Source organism: Anabrus simplex, chromosome 5 (genome assembly GCF_040414725.1).
Source record: "Anabrus simplex isolate iqAnaSimp1 chromosome 5, ASM4041472v1, whole genome shotgun sequence".
In the NCBI taxonomy this organism is placed as follows: Eukaryota; Metazoa; Arthropoda; class Insecta; order Orthoptera; family Tettigoniidae; genus Anabrus; species Anabrus simplex.
Window position 1 is genome coordinate 233,297,341 of NC_090269.1, and position 17,921 is coordinate 233,315,261.

A 17,921-nucleotide genomic window follows, 5' to 3' on the forward strand; every position below is an offset into this window, starting at 1 on the left:
AATACACACAGTGACATCTTCTGAGAAACAGTTGAGTTGATTCGGTTTTTAAAGTTCAGAGTTTCTCCAGTAGAGGAGTACTTTAAGGCGGAACATTCAAATGTGCGGCATATAGGTGTACCAACCGGTACAATTAATTTTATATTTATAATTCAATGTATTTTTATTATTTGAAATTTGAAAGAAACAGCATTTATCTATATTAATTTGCAAACAGTTTTGAATACTCCTGGTGTATAAGTAATCCAAATCATATTGTAATTTCAACATAACATTTCTTTTGCTCTTTATAAAGTTTGACATCATCAGCATATAATAAACACTGAGAAAACCTAATTCTAGTTGGCGAATCATTAATATATAAAATAAAGAATAAAGGACCATGGTTAGACCCTTTTAGTACACCAGAAGTAACATTGTATGCGTAAGACTCGTGTTGATGATAGCAAACATATTGTTTCCGTGCACTAGATAAGATGCAAGCAGTCGTACCAAAACATGACAATTTTCTCATTAAAATGTCATGATCTAATTTGTCGAGGGCTTTGGAAAAATCGGTGTTTATTACGTCGACTTGTCCTTCATTATTCAAAACGGCATACTCATAATCGTAGTTGATCTACCTGGCATAAAACCGTGCTGATTAATATGTATACCGACCCTCACATGGTTAAATATTCATTATTCAATGTAAGAACACATATTTAATAGTATATAATTTATTATTACCTGTAACTATGAAGTATGAATACAATTCAATGTTGTGCAATACACGGTAATAGTCCAGAACAACGTATCTTTGGCGCTAGAGGGTTAGAGAAAATTCCATTCATTGTAAATGGATTCTTCTTTCTCACAAGATGGCGGACAAAGCTGAACGACGGTTTAAAAGTGCTCTGAAAAGCGTGGAAGACATAGCGGACGCAGGAAGATACATGAAAAAGGAAACGAAGGAACAGCTGCAGGAAGCGGTGAAGATCATTCGTGAATACTTTCAAACAACTAAACATGCCTTTGAAGATAAGAATTATGTTCAAGAAATAAATGTCGAAGAGGTTATGAATGTAACAAACGCAGATCAGGAGAGAAATTATAGTTTCATAGCGCGACAACTAGCGACATCTCCCGGCCTCACCTATGAACCTCCAAGTAGCAAGCTGGCAATGGAACGGTCTCTGCCAACTGGCAGCAATTGTTTCACAGCGAAACAACTAGCGACATCTCTTGGCTACAGCAACAACGACATCTCCAAGATACAAAGAGATCAGCAGGCAACTAGTAGTGATAAACAAAGACTGACTAAGGGAAATGATGACGAAGTGGTGACACGTAATGGTCAGTCACCTGACCTGGCTAGAAACACACAACGCCAAACACGAACGGAAGAAGATATAGAAGGAATAATAATAGAAAAGATGAACCAACAGATAAAATACATGGTTGATAACCTGACATATAATATAAAGATGAGGATAAAAGAGGAAATGAAAATAATGGTGACACAAAGACAGGGACCAGCTCAAACACATGGCATAACAGACAATGGTAACAAGACAAGAGTGCAGGGGCCAGCAAGAATGACCCAACGACGCCGAAATAAATATAATAGAAGAGGAAGAGTGGAAGCGAGCAGCAAGGCAACCTAGAACACCAGTAAATGATAATACTAAACTAGAGAACCAGGATACGGAGTGGACAACAGCGGTGAGAGGCGGGAACAGGCAACGGGAAAACAAGACAGGAAAAGTGAACGGAAGGAAAATGGGAATGAGACAAGGGGAAAGTAAAATAAAGGCAGCAGAACGATACGTCTGGTTATACGTGGGAAAACTGGACAAAGATACAATGGAGGAAGCTATCGTGAATACTTGAAGGAAAATGGAGTAAAACTGAAAATATACTGCAACCTGGTGAATGACAAAATAGGAAGCAGAGCCTTCAAAATAGGCATTCCAGTGCAAGACCTAGAAACAGTCTACGATGGAAACTTCTGGCCAGAAGATGTAATATGTCGGCCCTTTCGACTACCCTGGAAGTTCAGATGCCCGGCAACCAGGGACTAATATAATAACATGGAATGTAGAGGGCGTGAGGGGAGTCTTGAGCCTGCTCCCGAGAAATATCGTGGCTGATTATGACATTGGAGTACTCACAGAGACAATGGTAAAAGAGGACAGAACTGAACATCCCAGAATTTTACAATTTTCATGCCTATGCGATAGGCCTACAGTGTATGAGAAGAGGAAGACCAGCGGGCGGTGTGCTATGCATCATCAAACCACAACTGGCCCCCTTCAAACTACTATTAAGAGAAGAAAACATGCTGGTTGTCAGGACAAGAATTGGAGTTAGTAGCAGCGTACTTTAATCCAGATCACACCGTGACAGACGTAGGCCCTAATAGATAAACTAGGGATGGCCTTGGATCACAGTAGAAGTACATACATACATACATTATCATTATAGACTGTTATGCCTTTCAGCGTTCAGTCTGCAAGCCTCTGTGAATTTACTAAACGTCGCCACAATCCTCGATTTGCAACTAGTGTTGTGGCCTCATTTAGTTCTATACCTCTTATCTTTAAATCGTTAGAAACCGAGTCTAACCATCGTCGTCTTGGTCTACCTCTACTTTTCTTACCCTCCATAGCAGATTCCATTATTCTCCTAGGTAACCTATCCTCCTCCATTCGCCTCACATGACCCCACCACCGAAGCCGGTTTATGCGTATAGCTTCATCCATCGAGTTCATTCCTAAATTAGCCTTTATTTCTTCATTCCGAGTGCCCTCCTGCCATTGTTCCCACCTGTTTGTACCAGCAATCATTCTTGCTACTTTCATGTCTGTTACTTCTAACTTATGAATAAGATATCCTGAGTCCACCCAGCTTTCACTCCCGTAAAGCAAAGTTGGTCTGAAAACAGACCGATGTAAAGATAGTTTCGTAGAAGTATGGACAAGATAATCATTGCGGGAGATCTGAATTGCGCAATAAATAGGCAAGATAGAAAATGCAAAGAAGTAATGGAATATTTAACAAATGAAAGCTTTACAATATACAACAGACAGGAGGACTGGACATACATAGGGCATAACGGAGCTAGCACAATAGACCTAATAATCACGAAGGACTTTAGATCAAAACACCTTGCCACCACAGTGAAAAGAGAAGCAGCAGTCATCCATAAACACATTCCAGTGCAATTAAATATAGAAAATGGTAGAAGTAGCAAATTAGAAGAAAGACGAAATATAACATTTGGCAAGATCCTGGACATGGAAAATATTAAAGGGAAAATGCATCAAAAAGGCAAGGTTGAAAGAGCAATAAGAGCAGGAAATATTGATGAGGCTGCTACATGGCTGAAATCAACTATAATAAGTGGGGCCACCACACAAGATACAAATAGGAAGGCGGAGGCCATGGTTCGACAGAGAATGTTATGAACAAAGAAAATTGACACTGAAAACACTACATGAAACTAGAAGACAAATGGCAAGGACAACCACCGAAGAATACCAACGAGAACAAAAGAAATACAAGGACCTAATAAAAAAAGAAGAAAAACAACACCTGGAAGAAGAACATAAGAAAATAGAGTAGGCAGAAGAAGACCCCTACTGAGCTCTGAGGCCAAAAGGGCAGAAAATACAGCCCAACATACCTATGGAAACATGGATAGACCCTATAAGAATAGTAATTTGCTCAAAAGAAACAAGACCCATGATTAAGACACCTATGACTACACAAGCTGATGAGATCTTCACCACGGATGAAATTGCGAAAGCGATACAGAAAATGAGGAATAACAGAGTAACAGGAGTAGATGGAATAAGAGGTGAACATTTAAAGCAGACAGCACAAGAATACCTACCGATATGGATCTCCCTTCTAAATAAATGTTTAGTATACCAGACGAATGGAAAGTCAACAATCAACCTATTATACAAGGGAAAAGGAGACACAGGGAACCCAGACGCGTATAGAGGAATAGCGTTCGGATCTACATTACTGAAACTCCTAACAGGAATCCTCGCCAAAAGGCTGGCAGAGAAGCTAGAACCCCTTCTTCCAGAGGAACAGTTTGGTTTTAGGAGGGGAAGGTCCACGACTCTGGCAGGAAAAAACCTGTTGGAACAAATAAAATAGACGATAGAAAGACCAAAAGGAAAACTTTGGTTTTTGTTGACTACTCAAAAGCCTTCGATATGATCAACAGAAAGGTATTAATAGATAATCTGGAGGAACTCATTGGAAGAACGAGCACGACGACCCTGATATCTAATATACTGGCAGAAAACTACATACAGATAGATGATGGAATAGGCATATCTGACTGTCACAGACGGTGTCCTCCAAGGCGATCCACTCAGCCCTATCCTGTTTAACGTTCTCACGAACGATGTCACCAAAGGAATGGCAGGAACAAGCACATACGTATACGCTGATGACATGGCCATCGCAGTGACAGATATAGATAAACTGCAAGTATCGCTAAACACACTACGTGAATGGGCGGAGAGAAACTACATCCAGATAAACAAAGAGAAGATGGAATTGATAGTGTTTAGGAAAGGAGGAAGACTCACTGAAGCAGAGAACATCAAATGCAATGGCATACTACTCAAGAGGGCTAACAATTTTAAATATCTAGGTATCACAATTCAAACAACAGGAAAGGGTTTCAGTTTACATATAAGGTCTAGAGCAGTGGCGGCCACTAGGGCTATGAATGAAATCGGAAACATCACACGACTATCGATTAGCACAGCTATGGACCTGTTTAGGTTAAAGATACTACCTGTTGTGATGTATGGCTTAGAATTAGTGGGAGAGTACCTCACGTACAAGCAGCTGGATGAATTGGAGCGAGTAAAGGCTAGATACCTGAATAGAATTTTAGGAATCCCGCAGAATGCAAGATCAAAGCTAGTGTGTGAGCTAACCAGGGAGACCTTCTTAATAGAGGATCTAAGATGCGAGCTCATACTTCCAGCTAGTACCGGCTTCAAACAGCTTATACAAGATCTGCATGAGTAAGAAAAACAACATACCGGAGGACTTCTATGCAACATCTGCTGTGCAAGACAGGATCTGGATGGAAGCTAATCATGATATGCAACATGTGACGACGAGATTGGCAATCCATGGTTTCCACCACAAGGTGTGCTGCAACAAATTATTTCACGAACCAAATGACTAATGTGTGCGTGAGTTGTGCTGCGAATTCTGTGATAGATACCATATTGTAAAATGCAGGGATAGAGAGGAATCCATCGTAGCTTATAGCAAAGAAAAGTAATGTAATGGTATTGTGCACGGCATGTGCGCGTTTTCAATAATAATTATTGGAGACTCAAAGTTATGAGAAAACATGTCATTCATCTAGAAGCCTAGCCAGGCAATGTATATAAAGAGGCAGTCTTGGGAGTTGAGAGAGTTGCTAATGAAAGTTGTGAACTCATGTTGGGATTCTCTTGACATGCTAATGGAGTATTCTTTTTCTTTGTAGCAGTCAAATGTTCAAAATGGTGGTTTATTGATGTGTAGCTTGTGTATAATGTGTATATAGTTTGTAAATAAAATAACGTACACAATTGACAGCATTTTGTGTGTGCGTCTTTGTGGTAACATCACCCATAGTATTAACAGCATCAGTTGAGTTTAGGTCTCCTATGACAAACTAAAATAAGCTTTCTGACATCCTTACACAATAGTCCCACAGCAAACAACTTGTACATAATTCTCAATTACTTCTTTGTATTTATTTGTTTTGCTGTGTATGGCTTGATTTTGCAGCTTACAAGGAAAACCCTTCCATCTGCTAATCTCCGATCTGATTGAGATTTGGTATGACAACTTCAGTAGGAATATTTTATTTGTTCATATCAAAATTAGATGTTCAGTCGTATATTTAGCACCTGTTTTGGGGTGTCAGGAGTTTGCTCATTTAAGTACCGCATAGACAGGAGTAGCTGAATAAAACATTCCTACTGAAGTCACCGTACCAAATCTCAATCAGATCGGAGATTAGCAGACGGAAGGGTTTCCTTGTTAGATGTTTGAGGCAGATGAGAAACCCTGAAAATGTCAATACTTAAAGTGGTCATTCTTTCCTCAAGACTTCAAATTTCCTATATTATGCTATTGGCATTTTTTGTTTTCTAAAGTAGGCCTACAGGATAAGCAGGGAAGAATTCTAACCCTTTTAGTGAAGAAGCTTGCTTGGAGATTGCAATTCTATTGTTTGCAAGTACATTTCCCTTGTTTCAGACATGGCACAAGTTATGCTTCAAATGCCAAGTTTGCAACATGACCCTCAACATGCGTAACTACAAAGGTTTTAACAAACAACCATACTGTGAAGCGTAAGTACCACTTCCTTGTGATTTGTTAACAATTAAGTTAGTGCTCTTCATTTATAATTTCATAAATGTGGCTCATACTGTTTTCTCAAGCATAATCTCTTGTCTGAACTTTGATATTTGAAGCAAATAGATTGTTGCTTGTAGAAATATCTAAGATGTATCATGTAGATTGACTCTTAATAGACCTTGTGGTCTCAGACAGTTCGAATAACAAAACCTCAGAGCTAGTTTCAACGGGGGCTAAGTGAATAGGTATGCACAGCTGAATCAAAGGGGCTTTGTAACTTGCATATGCAATGTGTTCAATGTTCTTCAAGATCAGAGTTATTGTATTGAGAGTTTTATATTTTTCTGCTTTTTTAAAATGTTGATGTGCAGTTGTAAAAGATATACTTAAAAAGGATGGTTTCAATCCTGGTTAATGCATGTGGGATTGTTTAAATGAAATGTCATGTTCCTGAGGTTCAGATCCTGTGTAAAATAGGAGGTATTATGAACATTTGTTGATTTGTCTAGTCACCTGAATGTTAATCAGTAGTGAAGTTTTTAATAACGTTAATTTAGTGACGATCATTCCTGTCATTTCCAACAAACTCTTCTCCAGTCATGCTGTTTTTGTTTGTGATGGGTTGGATTTCCTCTTGAGACACAAGGAGTACCAGTGAACAGCCGATGAGCAACAGGTCCAATCAAACCACACCACAATTTATGCCATCATGAATTCCACTGCTTCTTGTATGGTTGCAACTTTATAATTAAAAACGAAGGGAACAAATGGCATTCACCAGTCCCACTGGTGTTTTTTCCAGAGTTGGAAAGTAGTTGAGTAAAAGTAATCAAATTATTTGTAATGATTACATTTTATTTTTACTTGAAATAATTACCTTTTACAAAATGTAATTTTTACTTGTAATTTACTTCTTGACATGAAATTACAATTGTTACATTTTAGTAATTTATGTACATTGCACGGAAGCAGAAACAGAAAACATAGATGATGAAGGTAACTTTTACAGTTCTGGAAGCAGTACTTTCTTACCTTTCCCAGTATGTACTTTCAAAGACATCGTACTTTTTCCAACGATATTCTTAATATTTTTTATTTTTGCTATTTTGCTTTACGTCGCACCAACACGGATAGGTCTTATGGCGACGATGGGCCGGGAAAGGCCTAGGAATGGGAAGGAAGCTGCCGTGGCCTTAAGGTACCGCCCCAGCATTTGCCTGGTGTGAAAATGGGAAATCACAGAAAACCATCTTCAGGGCTGCCGTCAGTGGGATTCGAACCCACTATCTCCCGGATGCGAGCTCACAGCTGCGGGCTCCTAACCGCACGGCCAACTCGCCCGGTATTCTTAAAATTAAACTCTGGTATTCAAGTGCACCTGTAGGTCATCTTATTCAGTAAATGCAAATATGTCTCTCCAAGACGTCGATGATGAGATGAGTAATGAGAATTTTAAGAACCAATTAATTTATTGGCAAAGTAAATGGCAAATTATTTGAAATGCTACCCGTCATTAACTAAATTAAAAATGATGGGACCGAGCTCGATAGCTGCAGTCGCTTAAGTGCGGCCAGTATCCAGTAATCGGGAGATAGTGGGTTCGAGTCCCACTGTCGGCAGTCTTGAAGATGGTTTTCCGTGGTTTCCTATTTTCACACCGGGCAAATGCCGGGGCTGTACCATAATTAAGGCCACGGCCGCTTCCTTCCAACTCCTAGGCCTTCCTATCCCATCGTCGCCATAAGACCTATCTGTGTCAGTGCGACGTAAAGCAAATAGCCAAAAAAAAAAAAAAAAAAAAAAAAAAAGATGGGGAAAAATCATTTCGGTAGTTCTAAGGTATATTTAGTATTGTTTAATGATCGTAGCCACTTAATGTATCTTTTTAAGAAAGACATAAAATAAAGTAATATGTTTTTCCTTGCAAAGTTTTGTATTACTCCAGCCCCTTGCGAAAAATCTGTGATTTTCTGAAGACTAATATTCTGTAAAGTAATTGTAATTTTACAGATTACTTGCTGAAAAAAGTAATTTGTAATTGTTGTAATAGAGTAAAATATTTCTCGGGTAACTGTAATCAAGACCTTTTATTTATTTCCTGCACTCATCTCATGACTGGTTTTCTCGTAAGTGCTGTTGTCTCAGACTTGTCTCCCTCAATTTTATTGAGGCAGATTCTTAAGATGCGGAATAAGTCTGTGTTTAATAGTGATGATTCTTGCTCTCAGTATAAGAGAGAAAGCTAAAATCCTGCCATTTGTTCCTCTTTTTTTCTATTTCTAAAGTTCAATGCGAGTGTTGGATATAGAACTGAAGGATACGAGAGAGTGATTGGTAACTGTGGGGAAGATATGGAAAGTAATAGGAATGGGAAGTGTTTGCTGGACTTCTGTCCTAGTATGGGTTTTTGCTGGCAAGATGTAGTGTTTACAGTGCACTATGTCTTCTGGTATGGGCTAGAATAAAATTGTACCGGGCGAGTTGGCCGTGCGCGTAGAGGCGCGCGGCTGTGAGCTTGCATCCGGGAGATAGTAGGTTCGAATCCCACTATCGGCAGCCCTGAAAATGGTTTTCCGTGGTTTCCCATTTTCACACCAGGCAAATGCTGGGGCTGTACCTTAATTAAGGCCACGGCCGCTTCCTTCCAACTCCTAGGCCTTTCCTATCCCATCGTCGCCATAAGACCTATCTGTGTCGGCGCGACGTAAAAAGCCCCTAGCAAAAAAAAAAAGAATAAAATTGTTACAAAAAAAAAAAAAAGAATAAAATTGTTACTTTCACTGACCCGTCTCAATCTTATACTTGGCTTTGACAATATGAAAGTGTCTGAGGTATGAGTGACACTAGTAATGCCATTCCTTATGCAGCCAGTCCCTGCTATGAACAGTGTGAAAATGTCACTCATAGGGTCAGTTGGTGCACGCGTTTCAGTGGGCTTGGCAGACTTATGTGCAATAGCAACTTCTGGCTCAGCACCAACCAGCAAAGACCATAAAGCTGCTAGTCCAGCAAACAGCGCAGGAAGGAATCCTCATCGTTTAGGTACAGGAATAATTCGTGCACGTTTACAAAACATTGCTCTGCACTTTGGAGAAATTCTCGATCTTGTTGCGCGAAGTGCCGTAGTAATAGCTACACGCATATTGTATTCCCCTCGAATAGCTTTTTGTGCAGCCTTTACAACACCTTTCCATCCAACAGTTTGTTTTCTTCATATCATTTGGATATCGGTGTTTTACCATTCTGTACACGACTTTACTCGTGAAGAGCAAATTATGAACTGACAATTGCTTGTTTCGATTGATATATAATTATTGCCTACTTTATTATTCAGATACATGAAGATTATAAAGCAACAAGACACACTACGTGTTAGTGACATTGTGCCGCATCTCTTACCTAGTTCTAGTACAACTACAAAAAGGCGTCACGGAACGTGAACGGAACGTAGTTTCCTTTTACTATTCGATGTATCATCTGGCCCATCAGGATGTGGAAAGACAAATCTTTTACTCACACTCATTACCTCATTGAATGGCATACGCTTCGAGAATATTTACGTTTTCGCCAACTCACTCTATCAACCGCTATATACTATTCCACAAATTGTAATGCATGATCTGATTAAAGATGGATTGAAATATTTTCAATGTAATTCACATGAGCAAGTACCATTACCGGATGATGTGCTTCCCAATTCTGTTATGATCTTGGACGATGTCGCAACAGAACAGCAAAACGTTATTCGTGCATAGTTTAGTATGGGGCGACGTAAATATGTTGATCGCATCTATTTATGTCAAACCTATTCTCGTGTGCCTAAGCATTTGATACGCGACAACGCAAATATTATTGTGCTTTTTCGGCAAGATGAGCGCAACATGCGGCATGTGTATGATCATGTAAGCATTGATATGTCATTCAATGAATTTAAACGTACAGTATGTGTGCTATATGTTGGTCATCACATCGTCACGGCTTTTTAGTTATTGATAAAGAAAGTGATGTTCAGTATGGACGATATCGCATGGGTTTCGATCATTTTATATGCATTAACACAAAATTACAGTCACCACTTGATCAAAAACCGCCATCATGTTAACATCTAGCAAGGAGATTACAAAACATAATCCGTGCTCGAAGCAATATACGACAGAAATTTAAAGAGCTTAAACGTATTCAAGCAGACACTGATTTATTTTTGAAAACGCAACTAGGTACACAACTGAAAGAAATTTTTAATTCTACTTCATTGCCGCAGTCTACTACAAGTTTTACAAAACATATAATCCGTGCTCGAAACAATATACGACAGAAATTTTAAAAACTTAAACGTATTCAAGCAGACACTGATTTATTTTTGAAAACGCAACTAGGTACACCACTGAAAGAAATTTTACTTCATTGCCGCAGTTTACTACAAGTTTTGTTTCTATGCAAACATCATATGATAAAGAAAAGCATAAACAAGAGAAGCAGGATGAGGAGAGGAGAAGCAGGATATGAATGAGGAAGAAGAACTTAACGATATTTCACCATCTAAGCGTGTTAACTACAGATGTTATTGCTGAAACACCTACTACATCAACACAAGATCCACCTTCTGTGTCTGAGGTTATGATCACGCCTGACTATCGTAATCAGTTTAGAACTTTTATTCGAAATACCTATGGATTTCTCTTTGCTCATTGTATAGAAAAACTCGTTACAGGATAAACTGACACAACCTATGGCATTCGCTATGAAGAAGACTGTTTCTGGATAGGAAATGCAAATATTAAGATAAATAGCAACAGACTTATCGTAAAAGATATTACCTATAGACCTACTAAAGGAATCTTAGAACTTCTTTTCTCACGAATATCTGACAAGGATATAATTTTACAAGATCTTTAAAAAGTATAAAGCAATACTTTTTCCTACTGACGCAGCACGGCGTAATTACGAGAAAACAGGAGCTGTAAATACAAATAAGAGTTTATTTCTAAGCTGTTTCCGTCACATCAACCAACTGCACGTGTCTTAATATTACCTACAAGCCTTTGTTGCCGTATGTAGACGTAAGATATTGGAATGACCCTAACTTACTCGTTGAACAATTACAACTTCTAAGAGCATCGCAAGATGCTGGTCACACAGGTCACCAATCAGAAATTCTAGAAATAGATAGAATTACGACATTCGGGTATTTTTCAGTAATGCTCGTCAAGATACGACCTCACCTGTAAAGATAAGCATCGCACACGAGTTACATAAACCCGTACGTCGCACTACTGTCGCAGACGCGTTATTACACGCGGAAAAAATGATCTGTGGCAAGCAGACTTTGTAGTAATGATTCCATATGCCTCTAGCAATAAGGGGTATAAGTATCTACGTACTGACATCGATGTGTACTCTGTTTGCTTTTGCACAACCTGTGCGTTTAAGACAGCAGCTCAAGTCAAAGGCGCATTTAAACATATTGTTAAGAATCGAAACGCTGCCCAAGGCTTCTTCAAACCGATCAAGGTAAAGAGTTTTACAGCAAGGATTTTTCTTCTTACCTCAAGTTACTTGACATCCATCACTACTCTACGTTCAGCAATCTCAAGGCAAGTGTTGTAGAACGCTTTAATCGTACACTCAAAACAATGATGTGGCGAGAATTTCCAGCACAAGGTTCATATCGTTGGATTGATCTGCTACCTAAATTCGTGTCTATCTACAACGATACACCGCACTATCGGGACAAAGGCACCTCTTGTTACAAGGAATACACCACGCCTAGATGCTATTTTCCTTGTAATCAAAACGGCCGATCCGCGCTGCCATCGCTTTAAAGGTGATTTCGTTCGCATCAGCAAACACAAATCTATATTTGCAAAAGGATACACCCCTAACTGGAGCACTGAAAATGTTCAAATCAGGAGTGTTAAGCTTACTAATCCAGTTACATATTTACTTCTCGATCTCAGAGGACAGCCTATTGAAAGGGGATTCTACACCGAAGACCAGCAGAAAACAAAATATCCTGATCACTATTTAATCGAACGTGTTATTGGACGTTGTGGAAATAAACTGTATGTCAAATGGCTTGGTTTTAATAACTTCAATTCATGGATTGATAAAGCGGATGTACTTTAAATAATGTTTTTTATTCTCGAACCTCTACCTCTCTTTTCTTCTACGTCATAAGACAAGATTAAACTTGCAAGATACCGGGCGAGTTGGCCGTGCGGGTAGAGGCGCGCGGCTGTGAGCTTGCATCCGGGAGATCGTAGGTTCGAATCCCACTGTCGGCAGCCCTGAAGATGGTTTTCCGTGGTTTCCCATTTTGACACCAGGCTATTGCCGGGGCTGTGCCTTAATTAAGGCCACGGCCGCTTTCTTCCAACTCCTCGGCCTTTCCTATCCCATCGTTGCCATAAGACCTATCTGTGTCGGTGCGACGTAAAGCCCCTAGCAACAAAAGCTTGCAAGACAACATTATTACTACTAGATAATTTAGGACATGCTGTAGGATAGGAATAATATTAAAAATCAAACAACACCTGCAATATGTTTTACAATTCGTATTTATTTTAAGAATACATATATTTTATTTTAAGTAAATCTGTTTTGTCCTTTCTTACATAGATTATTTTACTGTCTTTGCTGTTTAATACTACTACCTAGTAACAATTTTCCTTTCATTGCACCGGCAACGACAAGTGTTGCTATCTTCTCAGCAAATGAAGCACTAGGTGACAACACACGCTGCATAGCTTTACGAAGCAGATTTTTATCAGCTACGCGTCTTAGTTCAGGATTGTTTTGACGATAAGCAATGTCATGGTCTTTGCAGGCAGCATCTAACATATTAATACCAGGATCACCACGTGCCAAGCGGACGTCAAGTCGAGTTCCAGGGCCCGGTACTGGTAACTAGGAAGATGAAGTTCGAAGGGAAGATCAATCACCGTATTGATGAGTCCATGCCCAGCTTGCTTCCTCACCTTTCTCCCAGCACGTTTCTTTACCTTTTTCTGCGACAACTTGTTTACGCTTTTCGCAGCAATGATGAGTGTTTATAAGCGATGACAACTCGTTAGTTTTAGGTCCGTGATACAGTTTAATGAGTGACATGTACAACACTGTCTCACTGAAGGTCTCCTAGCTAAACTCACTTGTTCATGATGTAAACTACACGTTTGAAGCTCTGACAAAACAGGATCTTGAGTCCGTCTTTACATCATTCGCAGCTACATTTACCAAAAATGCCTTTGGTAATGCACTCTTCAGTGAAAGTTTTTAGTTTCTTTTTGCATACATAAAACTTTACGATTGCCCTTTCAACTGCGTTACTCTTAGTATTAGATAGAAATGACATGTCGTCTTTACAAATGTTTCTTTCGCACTGACGTCAGTTCGACACTGCAATTTATATATGTCGTTCACCTCCCGGCATGCACTGCAACACAACCAAAGAGCATGCACACATGTCGTAAAGACTGTTTAATTGTTCCTCCACTATGCTCCTTGTAAAGAGTTTTAAATGATGGACATCCTAATTCATGCATGTCGATAATTTCACAGGATGATGGTAGATACTCGCGCAACCATTCCTTCTTTTCACAACCCTTTAAACAAACAAGATCTGCTCTTGACAAATGAGCGTTCATGATTAAAGATAGAAAGCGATAAAATATTCCTTTTTCTTCCCACTACAGACCTATTTTTTAATGTCAATCCATTGAATTGCTTTTTGTCTTCATCTGTTTGCAAACAGGAAGGGAAAGGTGGGCTAAATACTAAACTGGCGAGTTTTGGTGCCCACAACGCCGTGCAATCCGACACAGCCACCTCTTTAAACACAAATTTGTTACTGTTTACTTTTAAGCCTTGTACTTAAACTATTAATGTTCTTGTCATGATGGAATAAAGCGCTCTACTCTCTACCCCAGTATCTCAGAGACCAAAGAAAAATTCTCACTCATATCATCTATAAAGGCTTGAGTTTACTAGAGCGTGAACTTGATGACGAACACGTCTGAACATGCATAACCATGTTGACGTCATCGCTGCATGTTAAAAACAGAATCTTAGTATGGCACGTGCACAGTCCCGTCGGAGGCAGTCTGTCGGATGGAAGCGTAAAGCCTTAAGCATAAGATTACGTCGACGTCGTCATAGTTATGCATGTTTAGACTTGTTCGTCACTGTCGGATGGGGACATACAGCTATTTTCCCCCTCTAGTAGGAGGATCAAGAGCCCGCCTGGTGGCCATGGTCATTAAGGCACTGAAATCTAAACGGTCCGAGGTTAGCCGGTTCGAGTCCCGTTGGTCGAAAAAATTTTCACCATCAGAATGTTGGCCGGCAGGGTAGGGGAAGTGGTGGTAAACAATTTCTAATCACTAGATTGCGTGCCAAAAGCCTGGATTAAATTCCAAACCTCTCCGCAGTGCTCATATGGAGTGAGGGCATATGACGCTCTTGATGGTTATTCGTCCGTCGGATGGGGACGTTAAGCCTTGAGCAGACCCCTTGGTGCTATGTGCCGGGTTTCACCCTCTCCCTATTACCATATATCACGCCATTCATTTAATCTCATTAACTCCTCTGATTAGGTTGACGTCAGGAAGGGCATCCGGTCATAAAAACCTGCCACGACAGATTCATCTCACCTCATACCCGACCCCCTACGGAAACGGGACAAAGGTTGGACAAACAACTAGTAGGAGGATCAAGATAGTAACGGGAAGGTCATCTGGCCGTAAAACAGTGCGCTGTGTAGTTAGCCCCGTCCAAGATGACGACGTGAAGGGCATGTAGCCATAAAATTAGGTTAGGTTACCTGTGCCTCCTCTAGTGTGAGGATCAAAATAGCGACGAGAAGGTCATCTGTCCGTAAAACTGTGCCTTGTGTAGTTAGGCACTCCAAAATGGCCTCGGGAAGGGCATCTAACCGTAAAACTACACCCTCCTACAGGCTCCTCCATGTAGTTAGGTGTGCTTTCTTATGCGAATCCCTCATTGCCCTACTACTCAAGATGGTGTCGGGAAGGGCATCTAGCCGTAAAACTGAGGTTAGGCTTGCTCTCTTACGCGAATCCCCATTCCCTTACTACTCAAGATGGCGTCGCAAGAATTCCCCATTGCCGTATACTACTCAAGATGACGTCGGGAAGAGCATCTAGCCGTAAAAGTAAGGTTAGGCCCCTCCATGAGCTTAGGCTTGCACTCTTATGCGAATCCATTTTGCCCGTGCTACTCAAAATAACGTCGCGAGAATACCCATTGCCCTACTACTCAAGATGGCGTCGGGAAGGGCATCTAGCCGTAAAGTGAGGTTAAACTCCTCCATGAGGTTAGGCTTGCTCTCTTATGCGAATCTACAATGCCCTACTACTGAAGATGGCGTCGCGAGAATCCCCGTTGCCCTACTACTCCAGTTGGCGTCGGGAAGGGCATCTAGTCGTTAAAGTGAGGCTTGACGCATCCAAGATGAAGACTGTTGACGTCGGGAAGGACATTTGCCTGTAAAACTACACCCTGTGAGGTTAGGCCCCGATTCTACATAAGAATTCGTAGTTTAAGATACGCGATAGAAAGATGACAATCTGCCACTTGTTTCACTGGTCCCCTCTAAACGGCGGGCGGGGGAATTAGCTCAGTGGCTTAGCTGCTGGCTTCCCACCCGGAAAGCCGAGTTTCGAATCTCGGTCGATCCTGGGTTGAGTTTTCATCTCAGAAATGTGGCGTCAGGAAAAGCATTCGGCCTTAAACCTCCAGCCAAAATCAAAATGGGTCTGGGTGGCTCCAACGATCCCAGAAATGACTGGGATACGCTGAAGAACTACAGTTGCGCTGTTTATGGAGGTTCGGTCCGTATAGGTTATCTAGTGTGGATATGAGATGTACCCACTTTAGCTTCGAATGCTCTCCGTAAGTCGATTGGCTGCCCTTGTCCCCATGCCATCTCGTGAGGCATAGCTAGAATATAAGTTGAGTTCCGCCTACGAAATAAGAAACTCCCTTTGTGGATCATAGGTAGAGTGCCGGCATTTCGATCCAAAATTCGCAAGTTCAAGCTCGGCAGAGGTAGTCGGGGTTTTTGAAGGACGGGCGACGATTCCATGTCATGCTATGTTAGTATGTAAACTATCTCTGGTGACACGTGTGGGGTTTAACGGACTAAGATTTTATCATCCATTAATCGCCCAACAGAGATCCGTTTCTTTGTCATCTAGTAGAGTGAAAGAGAACGTCGAAATTAGAGCGCAGGAAGCCTAGATGGCTTGAAATCAAAATGACCCCACATGGTAGCTGAGAGTGTATTATTATTATTATTATTATTATTATTATTATTATTATTATTATTATTATTATTATTATTATTATTACATAAAACGAGAGTTATATGTTTTAATGGAGCTAGTATACATTCGACATCTATTAAACTGACCCAAACATGCGGAGCGGAGGTGGCCTGTAGAACAAACGTGACAGTTTTTGTTCCATTCACATCCGTGTGTGTGCAGCTCAGTCGTCTGGTTCCACTTTTTTTTAGCTGTCTCTCGAGCCTCTTATGCAAAGATGATCTGCTATCGTTTTGTATCACACTATGGAAAGAGAAACTCGGTCCATACGAAAATGATACTTGTTGTTCAAAGGCCCCTAACATCTAGGCCATCGGCCCCTAATGGAACGAGGTGGAATTAAATAAGTACAATTTTCAAATGTATCCACTGACAAGAATTTCGAACAAATGGTGATGAAACATGATTATGAATTTAAAATAATATCTAATATCTGATTCGCAATGCCTTATTTTCTTATAAACTGATGCAAAAATAATGTAAGCTAGAATAAGGTATTGCCTTGAAGTGCAATCATATATATCATTCTAGTTAAACGTAGACATATTTAAGTGATTCTTCGCAAGACAAAAATGTGTTGATTGGTGCTATGTGGAACATAATTTGTGCTTTGAAGATTGGCACTTTAACTGTTCGAAAACCAATAACAGAAGAAAGATTGAATTGGTTTGTAATGTCGGCTAGAAAAGGCGAAGACATCAACCCTGCGCGTACGTTCTTACATCACCGGGGCCGCAGCGACTTCGAGCAATGAGTCCGACACAGGCAGCCTTCAAACGCAGAGTTGGAATGACCTATCATAAGCATAATTCCGCCCAACACTCATTCAAGATATCGGATAATTGTTAACTGGTAACAGTTAGTACCTGGCAAACGGTATTCCAGTTCACTTGCAATCGACAATGGTCAGTTGCTAATGTACAATTCCCCCCCGTTGAACATACCCTTCCTTGTAAAGCCTTCACCACTCCTCCAGCTCGTTCCGACGGATCCAGTCATATGACGTGGCTTAGGGCTGACTGGCCAGTCTAGAGGGAAAGTCCTCACGCTTTCTACATGCACAAAGTACTCTTTTCAACTTCCCGGTGGTATGTAGCTCAGAATTCCCAAGTAATGTACTCACATATAAACAAACTATACATATAGACATGATATTGTATATGCTTTTGGGCTTGTGCCGTGTCAAGAAAATAAGGTGAA

General features: G+C 40.4%; 1 protein-coding gene across 2 annotated transcripts in view; it reads left to right on the plus strand.

Moving 5' to 3' along the window:
- Lasp (LIM and SH3 domain protein Lasp) overlaps positions 1-17,921 on the plus strand; it is a 323,083-nt gene that overhangs the window by 22,218 nt on the left and 282,944 nt on the right. For both annotated transcript variants that reach the window (XM_067147288.2, XM_067147289.2), the window contains exon 2: positions 6,277-6,371. In XM_067147288.2, the coding sequence (XP_067003389.1) occupies positions 6,277-6,371 (95 nt within the window). The remainder of the gene's footprint in view (positions 1-6,276; positions 6,372-17,921) is intronic.